This window comes from Odocoileus virginianus, chromosome 18 (assembly GCF_023699985.2).
Source record: "Odocoileus virginianus isolate 20LAN1187 ecotype Illinois chromosome 18, Ovbor_1.2, whole genome shotgun sequence".
Lineage (NCBI taxonomy): Eukaryota > Metazoa > Chordata > Mammalia > Artiodactyla > Cervidae > Odocoileus > Odocoileus virginianus.
In genome coordinates, this window is record NC_069691.1 from 38510560 (window position 1) to 38529375 (window position 18816).

The following is an 18816-nucleotide window of genomic DNA, read 5'->3' on the forward strand; positions in this document are numbered from 1 at the left end:
TCTATGGTATTTTTGTTGTAGCAGTCCAGACAGATACTGTGTATAGTTTTCTATAGAAGAATGCACTAGAAATTAGAATTATAAATTATTTTTAAAATGATTGAACAGTATTTCCTACTCTCAGGGGCAGGTGGATAATTCCTATATTAAAACCACTAAGAAGAATGATTATGTCACAATCCTCTACACAGTTTATCATTTTTCACAAAATAATCATAATACAGTGATAACTGTTAAGGAAGCTACAACCCAGTCTTCAGAATTATCTTTGTGAAGAATGTTTTTAGCTATGCCTCTTCAATCATTTAAGATTACAAGATACATAAATTTTGTTGTTGTTGTGTATTGTTTATAAATTCAGCTAGTCATGAAGTCATAACATACCTGTTTATTTTTTTGGCTGCACCATGCGGCATGTGGAATCTTAGTTCCCCTAGATCAAACCCAGTCCCCCTGCAGTGGAAGCATGGAGTCCTAACCACTGGACCAAATGTTAGGGAATTTCCTAACATATTCTTTTAAAAAAGATAATGCAAGAATGCAGTCATGAAATTAAAAGACGCTTACTCCTTGGAAGGAAAGTTATGACCAACCTAGATAGTATATAAAAGCAGAGACATTACTTTGCCAACAAAGGTCCGTCTAGTCAAGGCTATGGTTTTTCCAGTGGTCATGTATGCATGTGAGAGTTGGACTGTGAAGAAAGCTGAGCGCCAAAAAATTGATGCTTTTGAACTGTGGTGTTGAAGACTCTTGAGAGTCCCTTGGACTGCAAGGAGATCCAACCAGTCCATCCTAAAGGAGATCAGTCCTGGGTGTTCATCGGAAGGACTGATGCTGAAACTCCAATATTTTGGCCACCTCATGTGAAGAGTTGACTCATTGGAAAAGACCCTGTTGCTGGGAGGGATTGGGGGCAGGAGAAGGGGATGACAGAGGATGAGATGCCTGGATGACATCACTGACTCGATGGACATGAGTTTGAGTAAACTCCAGGAGTTGGTGATGGACAGGGAGGCCTGGCATGCTGCGATTCACGGGGTCGCAGAGTTGGACACCACTGAGCAACTAAACTGAACTCAATGCGAGAATATCCTGCGTGCTACAACTAAGATCTAGTGCAGCTAAATTAAAAAAAAAAAAAATCTAATGCTAGAGGGACTGTAATAGTTATGAACTAGAGGCAAAGATACATATCTTTTGCAGGCAACTAGTTCTAATGCAATATGGACATTAACCACAAGGCTTTTATCACTGGAAGGGATTGGACAGCATTTATCAGAGTTTAAAAATGTGCACTGACTTGACCCACCCACCACTGTATCCAAGTATACAATGTATCCTAAGGAATTTGTATGAATTTTGTATTGTCATAGCATTGCTTAATAGTTGGAAATTGGAAACAATGTCAGATAATAGGAAATGGGCACATGGATATAAAATAATATTTATTAAGATGGAAATATGTGTACTAAATGTCAAGTTAAAAAATCAGGTTATTTTACAACGTGTATCATACAATCCTTTTTAAAAAAATAAAACATGTTTACATACCAACTGATATGGCACAAGATGTTAAGTAAGAATGGTTTTCTCTGGGTAGTGGAATTATAGCCAATTTTTATTTAATGTGTGTTGGTCTTATTCAATGAATGTGTATTTTTCTGTTTAGAAAAAAATAATCATGGGAAAAAGTAACTTAGTAATCTATTCTTAACAAGACTCTACATCCTACCATTATACAAAGGTGCCTAGTATTTCAAAATATTGCAGATAACTGTACTTAAAATTGCATGCTAAACAAGATGTTAAAAACAAAGCACTGTATTGTAAACGAACCAGGCTGAACCAGGTTATAGTCTGAGTCATTGAACCTGGACTTAACCCCTTAAATCCCGATTAAGCAAAAAGCAAAGCATGGGTTACTGATGGAACCAGCAAACAATATTCAAAGTCTGGGTACACACCAGAAAATGGCAATTTAATACTTAGCAAAATATATGTCCCTTCAATTTACATTTTACCCATTCTGTTTTGATATGCCAGAAGTTTTACCTTGAATTAATCCAGACAATTAAAATGGTTTCCTTCCTTATTTGAGTAAAAATTGTTCTTCTTAGACTATAATTTGGCATTAAGTCAGGAAATTAATGGTTCTATATACCATAAATGTTGGCAATAATGCTCATTATTTTAGATTAGGAATAGTCAAACTTCTCTCAAGAAATTGAGGTCCTCTTAAACAATAAATTAGTAATTAATGGATTGGTTCCTACTTGGTATTAGTTGCTAGGATGTTCATAGACAAACTTGTGATATGCTCCCCTTCCCAACTCGTTCTCTAGGAAGTATAGAATGGTATGTACTTTTCCTTTTTTCCATCATGATTCATCCCACCATCTTTACTTCTGAAAACAGAGGTAACAGCATCCTACATTTAAGGAGATTTGGGAATTAAATATCAAAGTGTTCAACACAGTAATGGGACCATGTTTAGGGGCTCAAAAATACTAATTTCCCATGACAGTCTCTGGACTTAGTTTGATATACTCTTGCTTGCACAACTGCCTAATATTCAACACATTCCAAACTTCCTCTGATATATAGAAATGACCAAAAATGATCAGATTATTTTTTAAACTGGAATAATGAAGTTATCTCAAATAGTGAAGGGGAAAATAAACTGGATCATAAACTTGTAGTCAATTTGGGGCTTCGTCTGACTGAACTGATACCTAACAAATTTGCTTTCAAATACCTAACAAATTAGTAACTTGCTCTCACTTCATCTAAAAATAAGCCATTAAACAAACTTTCTATTTACAAAGGACTTAAATGAAGAAATTATCTTATATCTTCTCAATATATGGGATAATTTATAACAAACATAATTTTAATTCTAAAGCATTTGTCCTAAAACAAGACTTTGAAATCAATCAGTGCTGTTGAATCAAGCAATGAAAATGAAGACTGGAAATTAAATAAAAGACAACCACCAACAAATAACAATCTGGGGTATACAAGTATAATAGCAAAAGCAGATTACATAAGTAAAAGCCCTTTGCTTCTAGGTGGCTAATGTAAGGGAATTCTGCCACTGTCGTTGTGTTGTTGGTGGTCATAGCTCATTCTTAATTTATCTCTAAAGCTCTTAAAAACCTGCCCACATTACACAGGAAAATTTCACAGTTCATCAGTGCAAAAATTTTATTTCTCCTTTGTTTCCCCTCTCCCCACTATCCCACTTTACAGGATCTGAAATTTTACTTAATCCACAGCATTTGTTTCATCATCTGTAATCAGTCATGTGAAATGTGAAAGAAAAAAAAACACTCATCAAATTAAAATTTCAGTCCCCTACCCCACTGTTACAGTAAATTTAGGATAAGTCTACAGCATTCACTTACTTTAGCTGGTTCTGATACTGAGGCATACTTTTTTATTTGAGAATCAACACCTAAAGACTTGGCTAATTGTACAGCGTTGGAATCATCACTGATGAGTGTCCCAAGAGCCACAAGAAGTCTAAAAGTGGCTTCGAGGTCTTGTACAACTTCTAAGACTGTGCTAATTACTGACAAGCACTGAGCTTTCCCTTCAATGTTATGGTCTTTATGAAAACACACAGAATAGTTCAGGGTCAGCGTAGCCAGAGCAATGTGAATGTTCTTATTGCTCCCTGATTTCAGTTCTATCGCATGGGACAACAGTGATTCCCTCTGGGACATCATGAGCTTTTGTCCTGCCTGGCCAACAAAACAATTGCAAAAAGTCCTCAGAGCAAGCAGCTGGTTTGCTGGCTTTCCTCTGGGGTTCAGAAGACTGATGAGATGGCTGCTGAACCGAGTCCCTTCTTTTTCATTGCAGAAGTTCTCATTAACACTGGGATGTTTAATTGACAGCCGAAGAATGTCAAGGGCAGGAAAGACAATATCTGTGAAAAAGAAAAATTTATTGTTAAAAAACTAAACATGTTAAAAATCATATGCCTGCTTTACAAATTGCATATATTTCTAAATTTTGTGTTAACTGATTTTTCATATTTCTAGAGGCTGTAATTATTGCTCTAAGATCACATCTGCTTTAAAACATGGTTAACTCTCCTGGGTTATTAAGATAGCTTGACATACAGTGAGTATTCAATAAATACTTGTGGAAAAAAATAGTACTGGGAACTCGCTTTTAAAAAAATCCTAAAACAAGACCAAAGAATTGAGGAGGGAAAATTCTTTATAAAAGAATTCTAGTTGACAAATGCTAATAGGATGCTTATATATGTTGGTGGAGAGATACACAGTTACGGGACTGGATAGACGCCAAGTGAATGAATGCTCTTTTCATACTGCTGAGAGCATACCAAGCATTGAAGAATTGATGCTTTAAAACCATGCTGTTGAAGAAGACTTTTGAGAGTCCCTTGGACTGTAAGGAGATCAAATCAGTCAATCCTAAAGGAAAGTGAAAGTCACTCAGTCCTGTCTGGCTCTTTGAGACCTCATGTACTATATAGTCCATGGAATTCTCCAGGCCAGAATATTGGAGTATTCTCCTCATTCCCTTCTTCAGGGGATCTTCCCCACCCACGGATTGAACCCAGGTCTCCCATATTGCAGACGGATTCTTTACCAGCTGAGCCACCACTGAAAGGTGCTAATGCTGATTGAAGCTCCAAAACTTTGGCCAGCTGATGTGAAGAGCTGACTCATTGGAGAAGACCCTGATGCTGGGAGATTGAAGGCAGGAGGAGAAGGGGACGACAGAGGATGAGATGGCTGAATGGCACCACTGACTCAATGGGCATGAGTTTGAGAGAACTCTGGGAGATGGTGAAGGACAGGGAAACCTAGCGTGCTGCAGTCAATGGGGTTACAGAGTCGGACACAACTGAGTGACTGAACAAGAATGAATGCTCCAAATAATCTTATTATCACTGAAAGTGAGCAAAGCAGAAATTATGGGCCCTGGGATATAAAGGTAGTATGCAACATCATTTATAAAGGATATTCACCTGAAAAAAAACTACTGAACCAGAATCTAATTATGTCTAACATGAAAACCAAGAGACAGATGGACACATTAAGTGATCAGTCAAATTCAAAATATGGGGCATTCTGCATGAAAAGTGATTTTTTTCCTCCAATAAATCAATCATATGAAAAAACAATAGAAAAGATGGTACTTTGGAATAAAAAAGAATTAATTAAATTAAATAAGAGAAAAAATACTTGGAGCAAATGTTTGTAGCCTATGGTTAACAGGTCACAAAGAGTTTCATGTATGACTCGCTGGGGATTCACAAATGCTCTGGAAGAGTGTACAAAATGGTCCATGTATGGGGATCATCACACTACCTTCAGATTCTCATAGGTATATGACCAGAGAAGACTATGGACTAGAGCAGTACAGTGAATCCTGTGAAGTTTTTTTCAATGCAAATTTCAACTACCACCTTAACTTTTATTTAATCTAAAAACACCAGTAGTATGGATAGGAATAAAAAGATATACTCTCTGCTTCCTGGTTACATTTTTAAAAGTATTTTTGTACCTTCAGGCCAGTTAACAGCTTTCCATAAAATCTGAAGTTGCTGGGCTGTGGGTTTTTCTGAAGAATTATTACATATTAGAGACAGTATCTTTTCAAGAAGTACCAAGTCATCCTCAGTTAACTTCTTCTCTTCAGATGCAGTTCCATTAAGTTCCTTTAGTTTACCTAGAACCAAATGCAAACCATCAGTATTCTCTAAATGTAATTAGCCACATACAATACATAAGTGCCAATGTTTTCAATAAGAACACGCTACCACACACCATGGGGAGGTAAGATTTTTCACAGCAATTATCAAAGACCATAAAATAAGGCCGTGAGTATTTTTAAGCTAAGTACAGTATAGAAAAAGAAAGATTACTGTGATGATTTCTTTGTTACCCTCTAAGACTTCTAAGTTTTTGAGTAAGTTTTTAAGTATACTATATTTGTTATCATTTTAAATGCTTTTCAAAGCAGTATTAGATAGCACATATAAGTCAATCCCCTACTTTCTTACTGAGAAAATTTATAACTTTTAGCCAACTAACATCAACTTCTATGATATAGTCAAAAAGCTGCGTGCATGCTAAGTTGCTTCAGTTGTGTCTGACACTTTGTAACCCTACAGATAGCCTGCCAGACTCCTCTGTCCATGGGATTCTCAGGGAAGAATACTGGAGTGGGTTGCCATGCCCTCCTCCAGGGGATCTTCCCAACCCAGGGATCGAACCTGTGTCTCCTGCATTGGCAGGTGGGTTCTTTACCACTGGCACCACCTGGGAAGCCTGGTCAAAAAGCTAAATGTGTATTTGTATTTAATTCACTAACTTAGTTCCATCTGTACATTTGACATCACATTATTTAAACATGTTTAATGGAAATATTGCCTTTCCCACCATATTCACATTTCATGAAACAATTTCTTTCAAATTCTTCACATGTAACTTCAATATCAGCATCCTTGTCATCATTAATGTTACTTTGAGTCATCTAACATTATTTCGTCAAAAATCTTTATCTCAAAGAATAAAGAAGTTAAAATTTCAAAATTTTTACCATTTGTAACTGGAAACTTGGATCTGTTTCATTATTCTTTGGCATTAAAAGCTGTTTAACAGAGTATTAAAACAAATCTTATTTAGGGAATGCAAAAAGTAAGAGATCTTTTAGATCTCTATAAGAGTATAAAAATGACAAGTTGCCTAAAAGTGTGTATACACTTCTTTATTGTTAAAAAAAGCAATTAAGAAAAGACCTATGATTTTTATAAAGATGTTATGAAAAATAATGACAAAAAATAAAACAAAGCAAAACAACACCCCCTCCAAAACAGTAACACCACTGTCATATATTCAGATATGTACGTTATCTCAATAGACTTTCACCATAATCTTTGTGGCAAACATAGTAATACTCTTAGTCAAAAGCAAACAGAAAAACCTAGTCATTGTGTTGGGAGGAAAATAAATTAGCAGAAAAAGTAATCAGAGCCAACTGAGCAGTTTCAGATTTACAGACAAGATCTTTGCTTTTAAATGCTTTGCTTATTTTTTTTCTGAAAACAGTAAGAATTTAGGGGATAGGATTGATATTTTTCCCTTTTAATATTATTTCTCAGTAAAGTCATAAAAAAGTATTTACTTAGATTTGTGTAAGGTTTCTTATAAAGTATTAATATCCATTATCAGGTTGTATATTCTTAGTTGACTCAGTTGTGTAATACCAAAATATAAATCTCTATCATGTAAGCACCTGGTTCCCAGCATATACTTAGGACAGAAACAGCCTTGAGAGAGCATCTCAGAATCTGTGGATATGTCAGAAAAGTATTTAATTAAAACACACTTACTTAAATGTTGTATGAAAGTGAAAGTCACTCAGCCATGTCTGACTCTTCGCAACCCCAGGGCCTATACAGTCCATCGAATTCTCTAGGCCAGAATACTGGAATGGGTAGCCTTTCCCTTCTCCAGGGGATCTTCCCAACCCAGGGATCGAACCCAGGTCTCCCGCACCGCAGGTGGATTCTTTACCAGCTGAGCCACAAGGGAGGCCCAAGATTACTGGAGTGGGTAGCCTATCCCTTCCCCAGTGGATCTTCCCAACCCAGGAATTGAATCGGGGTCTCCTGCATTGCACGCCGATTCTTTACCAACTGAGCTATCAGGGTATACTAATGCACATATATGGAATCTAGAAAGATGGAACTAATGAACCTACTTGCAGGGCAGCAATGGAGGCACAGTGGGGGAAGAAGAGGGTAGGATGAAGAGAGAGAGTAGCACTGAAACATACACATTATGATACATAAAATAGACAGCTGGTGGGAATCTGCTGTGTGATGCAGTGAGCGCAAACCTGGTACTCTGTGACAGCCTAGAGGGATGGGGTGGGGAGGGAGGTGGGAGGGAGGTTCGAGAGGGAGGGGTCACAGGTACGCCTATGGCTGATTCATACGGATGTACGGCAGAAACCAACACAACACTGAAGCAGTTATCTTCCAATTAAAATTAAATAAATTAAAAAATAAACTTACCTAAGATTTGTGTAGGGTTTGCTTGGTCAAAAGTGACAGCCTCTTTTTTAGGAAAATAAATATTCACTGTCTTAGATGCAGCTGATTGGTAGGCACTGTTCCCTGTTTACAGAATAGAAGGTGAAAATCATTCAGAATGGCCCAAAGCAAGATTTTTCTGACTTTTGTCATCAAAATTAGAGATATATAACTATTCAGTGCAAGCAATAACAACCCACTTTAGAAAAAAAAAAAAACAACAGAAAGAAAACAAATCTATAAGATTTTATATACTGCATATATTTGCTCATATAATAAATTTTAGTTTTGGGAAAGGGAGCTTAAATGCAAAACAAAGCCTTTCCATTTCATATCTTCTACTTCTCTCATATTTTTAAGATTCAATCTAAACTGAAAGTTTTTAAAAGATCAAAGAATACAAAACAATTATGAAACTTTTCAGTTTCTCCTTCTCTAGGAGAAACTGATCTCTCTTCTCATTCCAAATGATGTAGTAGGCACTGTCATATTCTCTAATCATTTTCAAAAATCCCTCCCAGGTTATAAGTTCCTGAAGGGAATATGTATTTACCTCTTCAATCTCCATTATAGTAACACTAACTCTGTATCTGATGATGAACAAAACAGCCACCAGATGAAAACTCAGTAAATAAAGTTAAATGAAGCTAATTCAATGAAAATATAATTTAAATCTAATTTATGTCTTACTTTCATTTCAAATCTTAATTTATACAACATTTTTGTTCTGATGTAAAATTAAGGTATTGTGCAAAAATGTGAATAAAACATTTTGATCTTCTGAGTATATTAGAAGTAGAAAGGGGGAAGTTAGATAAATGAAGAATGAGTTAAGTGCACAAAATTAATTGTAATTGCTTCCAAAGATAAAAAATTTGCCTGTACTCCCGATTGTTAAAGAGTCTAGATGTGGTAAGGAAATTGCAAATCAAATATCGTCCAAACAATTAAGCACAATGAAAAGTTCTCTGAAGGAAAAGTACAGGATGCATTGAGAACTTATGACAGAGAAGAGAATCTGGCAAGAGGCCATATATGCGTGTCCAGGAAGTTTCACTAAGGTCATTTAGTAAATACTATATAGCAAAATTAAATAAAAAAGAAAAAGGAGGGGAAAAGCCAAACAACAATTAGTGGTCTAAGTAGCAATGCAAAAGGTGCAAATATTCCAAAGGAGAACAACATGTACCAAACTCTTAAGGTAGAAAACAGCATGCCACATTCAAGACACTGAAGCAGGTCAGTATGGCAGAAAAGAGGCAGAAAGGAATGTGATGCAAGGCAAGAGAAAACAGTCGATGGGGAGCTGTAATGGTGCTTTAATCATGGGAGGGGCATAAACAGAGGACCACTGTGAGACCAATTCAGAGGCCGGTATTTCATTAGTCTAGGTGAGCGATGACAATGGCTAAGATAAAGGTCCAGTATATAAAAATTGTTAAAAGACTTTAATTTCTGAAAAATGGGAGGAAATATTGTGAATTTAAGACTCTTTTGTAGTATAACAGCTACAACTAAGATTACTAAGCATTTATTTTGTAGAAAATTATTTTTATATATTTTGTAATTTTAAACTCTTTCAACTCTAGAAAGTAGATATAATTTTGCAAATGAGAAAAAGACAGAAACAAAATGACTTGCTCAAGGTAAAACACATAAAAAGTAGTGGAACTGAGACTTCAATCAAAGCATTCTCACTCCAGAGTCCTTAATCTTAATTAATCACTATGTTAAACTTCAATACTGCCAGCCAATGTTACTTTTACAATGAAAAAATAGCTTACAAAATCATATTCCAACTTAGTTCTCAAGTAGAGTGGTGGGTTTTTGAACTTCTTATTATGCTCAATAACATGTCACATATATTCTCTATATTTCTCATATAAAATAATGAACAGGTAGACAATGATACAGAGTGAAGAAACAACAAGGTCCTACTGAATGAACAGCACAGAGAACCGTATTCAATACAAAAGAATTATATTCAATAATTCCACTAGGGTGATGAACCATAATGGAAAAGAATATGAAAAAGAACATATATTGATATATAACTGAATCACTTTGCTCTACAGCAGAAGTTATACAGCACTGTAAATCAACTACACTTTAATAAAATAAATTTAAAAAAATAATAAATAGGGAAATATATACGCTAAGAGATCTCTCAAACTTTCAAGAGGTGAACCACAAACTCAGTTCTGCATTTTTGCTGGCAGTCAATACAGAGGGGAAAAGCATGCCTGCATATATTCAACAATGATGAACGATTAAGATGTGTTGGAGTCTATGCTAGATACTAAGAATAAAAAAAAAACTTGCTCAGGGGAAAGCCAAATATTCCAGGCCTAAATGGTAAAAGCAAATTCCTTTCTGAGTCCTCTCAATGTGTAATACAGTAAATAACATTCTAAACACATTATGTAAGAATGAAGAGGAAGAGATGGGAACAAACTAAGACTTTGTAAGGATACTGAGGAAACCAGCCTTAACACAGAACAGCATTTTTCCATCCTGGTCGCGTATGAGAAAATTATCAAACTACCCTTGCTAAGACCTCAACCCAGAGCAACATTAGATCAAGTGAGCATCACTGAGGATGAGGCTGAAGGACTTTTTCTAAGCTACCCAGATGATTCCAGCACGAGGTAATGACACAATTCTGAGAACACTCGAAAAGTGTTTGGTCTTGATTTACTGTATAAAATGTTTTCCAGCAAGAAAAAGATGCCAATTTTCTTAAACTTTTATTACATAAAAGTTCTAATGAACTTTAAAAATCTAAAAACAAGAAAAGGAAGTGAAAAGTGTGTACCTGTAAATGGATCGACTCCAGCCATGGCAGTTCCCATACTTGCAGACCCTGGTACATACCGACCACCACCTAAAATGCAATAATACTCACAGTAAGCACAGGGTAATGGCACATTATACTAAAGTTCAAACTGCTCCTTCTTTACACAGAATGACTTATTTTCATTATTAGTTACACTTTCAAAATGACATCTTAATAAACGGGCTTAATAAATGGGTTGTAAATTTAAAAGAGCAAAATGCTTAGAATATTATCAGGCATGTAGTTAGATTCCAATAAAATTAGCCAGAGAAGTTATCCTCAAGTAATTACATGCCTTATATACTATAATTATAGAAGTTTAATGAATTACAAAGGCTATTAGATTGGAGAGAAAGTCACAAGTTTTCATTATAAAACGTGGACACTATTCTATTGAAATATAGACACAGGATTCGCTGGCATATAAGACAAACGGAAAAGAAACTAGGTAAGAGTCAGAGATTCCATGATAAGAGCCCAGTCTCACATTTGAGAATACTTGTAGCTGCTTTATTGACAATTGAAAGAAAGAGACAGGAAAAACAAGTATAGACAATCAGCAGAATTTGGAGATGTTCAGAGTCCTGGATCAGCTTTTGTGGGAAGAAGGAAGATGAGCTACTTATTATTCTAGCCCCTCTGATTTTAACATTCAGGAGTTGGTATAACCAGTGCAACAGATACAGATAAAGCAAACAAAACTAAAAAACAAAACTACAGAGGTGAATGGCATTCATTAAAATCATGAAGAGCACAGAGTAAGTGGATTTGCTGAGTTTTCACAATATGCTGGCTAGCAAGCTAAGTATCTTGTATGCAGGAATTCATTTAAATATTAATTAGGTATCATTGTTATTCATAAAAATTCACAAAAGCAAGGCTGAATAATTTGCCCAAGGCATTATGAGGCAGAATGTAGTTCTACACTGTGCCAAATGTGGTTTTCAGACCAATTTGAATGAGAGTCACTGGTTCAATATGCAGATTCCCAGGACCTGCCCATAAATGCTTAGTGGTACTTCAAACTAGCTTCATTTTAGAAACCAATGGGGAGCTTTCAAAACTACCTAAACAGCAAACCACATCCAAGACCACTTAATCAGGGTTTTCCCTGGTGGTCCAGTGGTTAAGAATTCATCCTGCAATGGAGGGGATATCGGTTTGATCCCTGGTCCAGGAAGATGCCATGGAGCAACTAAGCCCATGTACCACAACTACTGGGTCTGTACTCTAGAGCCTGGGAGCTGCTGCAACTACTGAGCCCATGTGCCACGATCATGGAGCCACACACACCCTAGAGCCCAGCATGATCTGCAACAGGAGAAGCCACTGCAATGAGACGCCTGCGCACAGCAACTAGAGAGGAGCCCCCAAAGCCCTGCAATTAGAAAAAGCCGATGGACAGTAATGAAGACCCAGCACAGTCAAAAATAAATAAATAAATATTAAAAAAATAAAAAAGACCACTTAATTAGAATTCCTGGCTAAGGGGTCAGACTTTAAGTATTTTTAACCTCCTCACTAATGTAGTGCATCAGAATTTTTGCGGGTGGGACCTTGCAATAACTAACTTCAACAAGCATTCCATAAATAAGGAAAAAAACAAAGAATTAAGATTGACCTTAAGTTGTAAGCAAGATGCAGAAATCTTCTGGCCCCAGGGCTATTGGTAAAACTGGAGGTACAACATCAATAATAATAAGAGCTAACATATATTGAGGGCTTAAACATTATTAATATATTCCAGGCATTTTGCTAAACACTTTGCATGTACTACAGAATTTTTTATAACATCTCAATATGGAAATGTTATCTATCTTTTTGATAACTGTGGATCAGTTAACCTATTACTTCAGAATTCTCCTGGATTTTTAGTAGGCTATCTTGCATATCTCCATATCAGTGAATCTTCTGAGTTATTGATATTGTGCAACAGTGAGACATGCTCCGGTTACGATGGCCCCAGTTGTTCTCTTGACTTTGTTGGTACTGTTTGAAGCTTGGCATAATAGTCTTTCTGTTCCAAAAGGAGCTGCTAATGAGATTCAGGAACTCTGTTGTTCTAAGTTTCAGGGCATCACTGTACCTGAGTATGCCGACAGAGAAAGTGATCGTCTGATCTACTTTTCAGATCTTTCCTACCTTTTCAGGGTCACCAAAGACTTCCTTAATAGCCATCATGCTATCACAACATTTTGCTTGATAGTTGGTTTCTGTAGTACACTGGTACACTTGCACAGGGTAGAGCTATTTGCATCTGGGCCACCAGTGCATTCTCAGGAGAAGGGAAGCCTAGTGAGAGCAGCTCACAGCTTCAGGATATGACCCAAGGTTGTGTGTTGGTCCCTTCTACGGTTTAGATAGGGCCATATGGTATCACTTTCAGGGCTCACAGTACTAAGTCTGCAGGACCAATAGATACCATAAATGCTATGAATCTCTTCCCAAATTTGATACATTGTTCAGGAACTCTGGCTGAAGGTCCAAAAACAGCATCATAAAATACATCAAATGCTATTCTGAAAAGAGATTCTTCAGTTGCATTAAAGTCCAATTTTTTTTCCAGTAGTGTTGATGCTGAGGCATGCGTACCTTTGGTAAATAAAGTCACTTTGAAGAGCTACACCAACACTTCCAGGGCTTCATGAAGGTCATTAATAACTCAGATTAGGAAGACTAATCCTGGGTAGCTGGGTGGACTGTCTCCTTCCATGCTAAAGGCAAAATGTGCCTGGGCAAACTTCTTGACTGCACTGCTCCATCCAACATCCAGGACTCACATGGCTCCTTCTCTGCTCATGATCAGTAGCATCTCGCCAGTGACAGCACTCATGCTGTGTCTTGGGTGGTGGATTCCCCTATTATCTAATTTCACAGATAAAAAAAATAGGCTCAGATAGGTTAAGTAACTTGCCAACTTCTCATAAGTGGTACAGCCAGATTTTGAACCAAGGTCTGTCTGACTCTAAAATCTAGGCTTTTAATGACGCCGCTCTCCTTTCAGGAAGGACCACTGGAGTAAATGATGAATTTTAATAATATGTTATTAAAAGTCAGGAGGGAAAGCTAGAAAAGTACTCAAGGAAAGGGAAAAAAAAGAAGTTAAAAAGGAGATTCATGAAATTGGAAATACAGATAAGGGAATTACCAGTTAATGGATTATATCTTCAAAATGTTAAGCTAACAGAATGCAAAATATTACGTATTTCAGGAAGAAAGACATATTGCTCAAAACTGCTTCCCACCTGTAAAAGGATCCGCTGCAGGAAGGGTGTTAGAAGATCCTGATGAAGAGCCTGGAACATACCGACCGCCACCTGTGCATGTAAACAAAGGAAAATCTGAAGCACGTCAAAATTCTGACTTTCATAAATAGCACACTGCTTACATCAGAAGACGCTAAGTGTGGAGAAAAAAGAGCAAGACGACAAAAGACAGGGTAAGAGGAGTTATTGTCAGAAGTCTTACAGTTGGTTAGTAAAAAACTAAAATTTCAGTGATTCTCTAAGTTTTGTTTTTGTTAACTTTAATACTTATTATATTTTAGGTTCTGCACTTAAATAGTAAAATAACTAGGAATCCAAATATAGAAAGATAAATTGGAGTTGGTCTCTGACCTAAATAATATACCATACAATCAATCCCTGTTCCTATACAAATTCACGAGAATTCCTGCTGCTGTTGCTATCAAAACCACAGGCAGCAAATGTTAATCTTTTAGAGAACCTCCAGGTTCATTAATTCATGTGTCAAATAGTACATTCAGTGCGGAGATCCAGCAGGGAACAAGATTGCTTGTATCCATTGAAGCTTACAACCTACTGGAGAAGAAAATTACAAAGGGGACGAGTGCCACAAAGGAAGCAGATTTCCCATTTATTCCTTTACAGACAGGCAGTGTGTGTGAGTAGGTTCTTTTAGGATCTCTAAGGAAATAATTGGAGGCATCTACCAAAGATATATCTGAGGATGCTGATAGAGTTTCAGAAGAGCCAAAAAGCGTAGACAGTTAGATTTCCAGACACAGACAGCTGCTTTAACATCTGTCCTCTATCTATCCCACAAGACAGCTTATACAATACAGTACTCTTTTGTACTGTAGGCTGATATTCCAACCAGAAATATCCAGATATAAGCTTTCTTTTCCCTTTTTCTGTCAAGTGCATCTGGGAGGGTTCCATTATTTGTAGTTCTGTAGTGATTCAGTCTGATACCGCTGTTTAAATCAACATGCAGCTGAGATTAGCTCTATGATGTGAATGAACAACAGAATTTTGAACTAGAAGGAGAGAAGATGATTTAGGAGCATGAAGCATCTGTGAGGGAAGAAGGGAAAAAAAGATCTGAGAAAAGAACAGAATGTGCAATCCTTGTAAAAAGGAAGAACACCAGTGCATGAAAGATGAGGTCAGAAATGACAGGAACCGGGATGCTGTTCAAGTGAAGTCTGGGCCAGTGGGGTGGAGGACAGTGCTATTGGTAGAGATATGGAGCAGATTTGATGGGCAGAACAGAGGCAGTCTGTTGGGTGGGGAGAAAACTGGAAGCAATCATCGCCTTCTCATGGGCTGGTGGAGAAGAAAAAAAAAACTTTTATTTAGGGCTGACCCTATATTTAAGACAAGAGGGAGAACAGTATTTCCTCCCATACCATAGCCTTGGTTTCCAGGACCTAGAACTCAGGCTAACACTTCTAGAATTAAACACCACTTGAGGACTCAAAACTAACACAACTGGGGTTATAATACTCCTGGTATGAAAACCTAATCCTATTTATAACACTTTAAACACTGTATACTATGTAATAAACAAGTGACTTAAATGAACATGAGGAATACAAATAACACATGAACTAAAATTACCCACAGTTCAGTTCTAGATTTGATGCATAACTAACCTGCTTAGCCCCATGTGAAAACAGAATTTCCATTTAATAAATTTCACCAAAATAACGTTAAGTAGTAACATAAAGGAACTTACAAGCTTCTTTTCATTTCAAATGGCTGAATTAGTTTCTGAATTTTATTTAGTTTACAGTGTGGCTGTATTTTTCAAAGAGAACAATTTACAATTATTTCTATAAATACAAAATTACTATATAATTTGAAGCTCAAAGATGTAAATCTAAAGCAAAATCCTGCTGTAGATCTTGGTTTTTTATTTTTTTATTTAAATAGTTAATCATAATAGGTGTTTAAACACACACACAAAAGATAATCAACACTGATGGGAGTATTAATATATAAGACTTAATACAAACCCTAACTTACCTGTAAAAGGATCTGAAAAACTGGTGTTCCCGAGTCCCAACATTTGACCTTTTGTGTTATCAATAATAAATTTAGCGACCTGATCCAAAAACATAGGATTCAAATCATTCTTCTGTAAGAAGTTGTATGCAGCTAACCAGGGATCATCAGTGATATTATATGGCAATTTATATGATGGTCCACCTTCATTGACATCAATTGAGAAAACATAATCAAATTCCTTAAATGGGAATATAAAAAGGAGATAAATGATTACTGTCTGTTATATACTAAAGACATATATAACACAGAGTTATTTTAATAATGATAGTATTAAACTTTCTCCAAAGCACAATATTAAAACTTCTACTAGGCAGATACTGATTAATAGCAAACATCTGCATGTGCTGTAAGAGTGATAGTTCACTGGGGCAGACTTAGGGGATGGATTATGACAACTCATTAACTGTAAAACCAAGACTGGTTGGCAATTAGTTGATCTCAAGGCCAAAGGTATTAGCTGTTGAAAATATGTTCATAAAACAGCCCTGCAGGGTCCCTCATGGCCTGTCAAGTTAAACATAGCTAGGCATGAAGCATGAGATGAAAGGTGGCACGGAATTGCCAAACCCAAAATGGTGGGGAATAGCTTATGCACCCAACTACCAAAAGGCAAATCATGGCCAATGCATCCATCACAAAAGGAGCTCTCTCTGCATGCAAAGATACTTTAAAAACAGAGAGAATCTCCCCATTGAAATGTATTTTTAAATGTCAAAATACCAAAGAAAATTTTATTAGCATGGGGAAAGGGAAACAACACCATTAATTTGTCAAATGCTTTAAGATAACGGTAATTAGAAAGCAGAAGTTGACATACTTTCCCTTCATATAATACTTTTCCAGACGTTTGCTGACTAGCACCAGAGGACCCAACAACATCACCGATTTTTATCCACCTCCTTTCATTAACACTCCACTGGTAGGCTTCGACTTTCTCTCCATCTCTGATTAGACGAGTCTGTCCTTCTCTAGTACCTTAAAAAAGAAATTGTGTGAGTCAGAGAATGACAGGGTAAAATTTACAAACATTTAGATTGAAAATTTTTAGTGTTAAAGTTTATACATAAAATTTTTTATTAAACAAAATATTTTAAAGCATAATTCTACTAGAAAATGGCCAAAAAGAAAATAATGCTTCAAAGGAAACTCTATTAAATAAAGGATGGTTAAAAAAAAAGATGTGATTCTACTAAAAAAGTAGCTGGCTAAACAAAAATAAAATTAGTTTTATTAATAAATGTTTTCTGACAATACTTCATTTCAGTAAATGATTCTCCATTCTTCTAGCTGATCAGGCCAAAAAGAGTAGAAGAGTGATTCCTTTATCTCAACTCTAATCCTACAGCAAATTCCGTCAGCTCTGTCACTAAAATACAGCTAGAACAACTACCTCCTCTCACCATCCCCAACGCTACCTATTGGTACAGGCCACCATTATGTTTCAGTTGGACTGATGGAGTGGCCTCCTACTACAGGCCCTGGAGCCCCCTAGAGTCTTATTACACTGGCTGTTTATTGTGGTCATTATATTCTCCACACAGATGTTGGCAAGATGTGCTTCTGAGCCTCATTAGGAACTTTACCTGAAAGTCACATTCTCACGAGGCCGTCAGTGGCAGAGATACCTAGCTGCCCTCTAGAGATTCTTGCTCCTATTCCAATGGAGTCCCGAGATTACACATCAGTAATGGTCAGTGGAATCTGGGTGGGTGTGATATCAGTTCAGTTTAGTCGCTCAGTCGTGTCCGACTCTTTGCGACCCCATGGACTGCAGCACACCAGGCTTCCCTGTCCATCACCAACTCTCCAAGCCTACTCAAACTCAGGTTCATCAAGTCGGTGATGCCATCCAACCATCTCATCCTTTGTCCTCCCCTTCTCCTCCCGCCTTCAATCTTTCCCAGCATCAGGATCTTTTCCAATGGGTCAGTTCTTCGCCTCAGGTGGCTAAAGTATTGGAGTTTCAGCTTCAGCTTCAGGGTGTGATATATTCTGGTTCCAAATCTAGTCCATCATCTTGTACCCTCCCCTCTTATCCTATCTAGTGGTTGAATGTCTAGATTCAAGGTCCAAGGGGACCTTGCAAGCACCCACTGAAGATGGTGATTTCAGCCTGGGCACCTGAATGACTTAGAGAAGTACATACTCCAAGATACCCTGTCATTAACTAGACTCTAAACGTACAACAAATAAACCTTGTCCTGTGTTAAGCCACTAAGATTTTAGGATTCATCTGTTATAGCGACTAGTGCTATCCTAAGTATCCCACATTTCCTGACCACTGAATTTATAACTCCTGTTTTTTATTAAAACTCAACTCCTGCTTTATTGTTCCCAGAGAATTTATTATCTGACATACTTGTATATCTACTTACTTTTTAATTATCTGCCTCCTCCTATAGAGCATACATTTGTGAGAAAAGAATCTGTATTCTGCAGTTTAGAACAATGCCAGGCACACAGTAAGTACCTAGTAAATATTTACTGAATGTGTATGTATGTATGGACAGAAAGATTACATTCTTGCAAACAACTGTGAGAATATTAAAAATGAAATGATATGACCATATTCAAACTTTGGTTTC

The 18816-nt window shown here is 36.8% G+C and overlaps 1 protein-coding gene across 1 annotated transcript in view; it reads right to left on the bottom strand.

Annotated features, from left to right (window-relative positions):
* Positions 1-3189: 3189 nt before the first annotated feature.
* The window catches only part of PLAA (phospholipase A2 activating protein), a 37400-nt gene continuing 21773 nt past the window's right edge, over positions 3190-18816 (bottom strand). Inside the window, exons 8-14 of the mRNA XM_020887752.2 lie at positions 17049-17206; positions 16190-16409; positions 14165-14236; positions 10899-10967; positions 8066-8167; positions 5548-5712; positions 3190-3934 (exon numbers count right to left, since the gene is read on the bottom strand). Coding sequence (XP_020743411.2) covers positions 3369-3934; positions 5548-5712; positions 8066-8167; positions 10899-10967; positions 14165-14236; positions 16190-16409; positions 17049-17206 — 1352 coding nt within the window. The 3' untranslated portion in view covers positions 3190-3368. The remainder of the gene's footprint in view (positions 3935-5547; positions 5713-8065; positions 8168-10898; positions 10968-14164; positions 14237-16189; positions 16410-17048; positions 17207-18816) is intronic.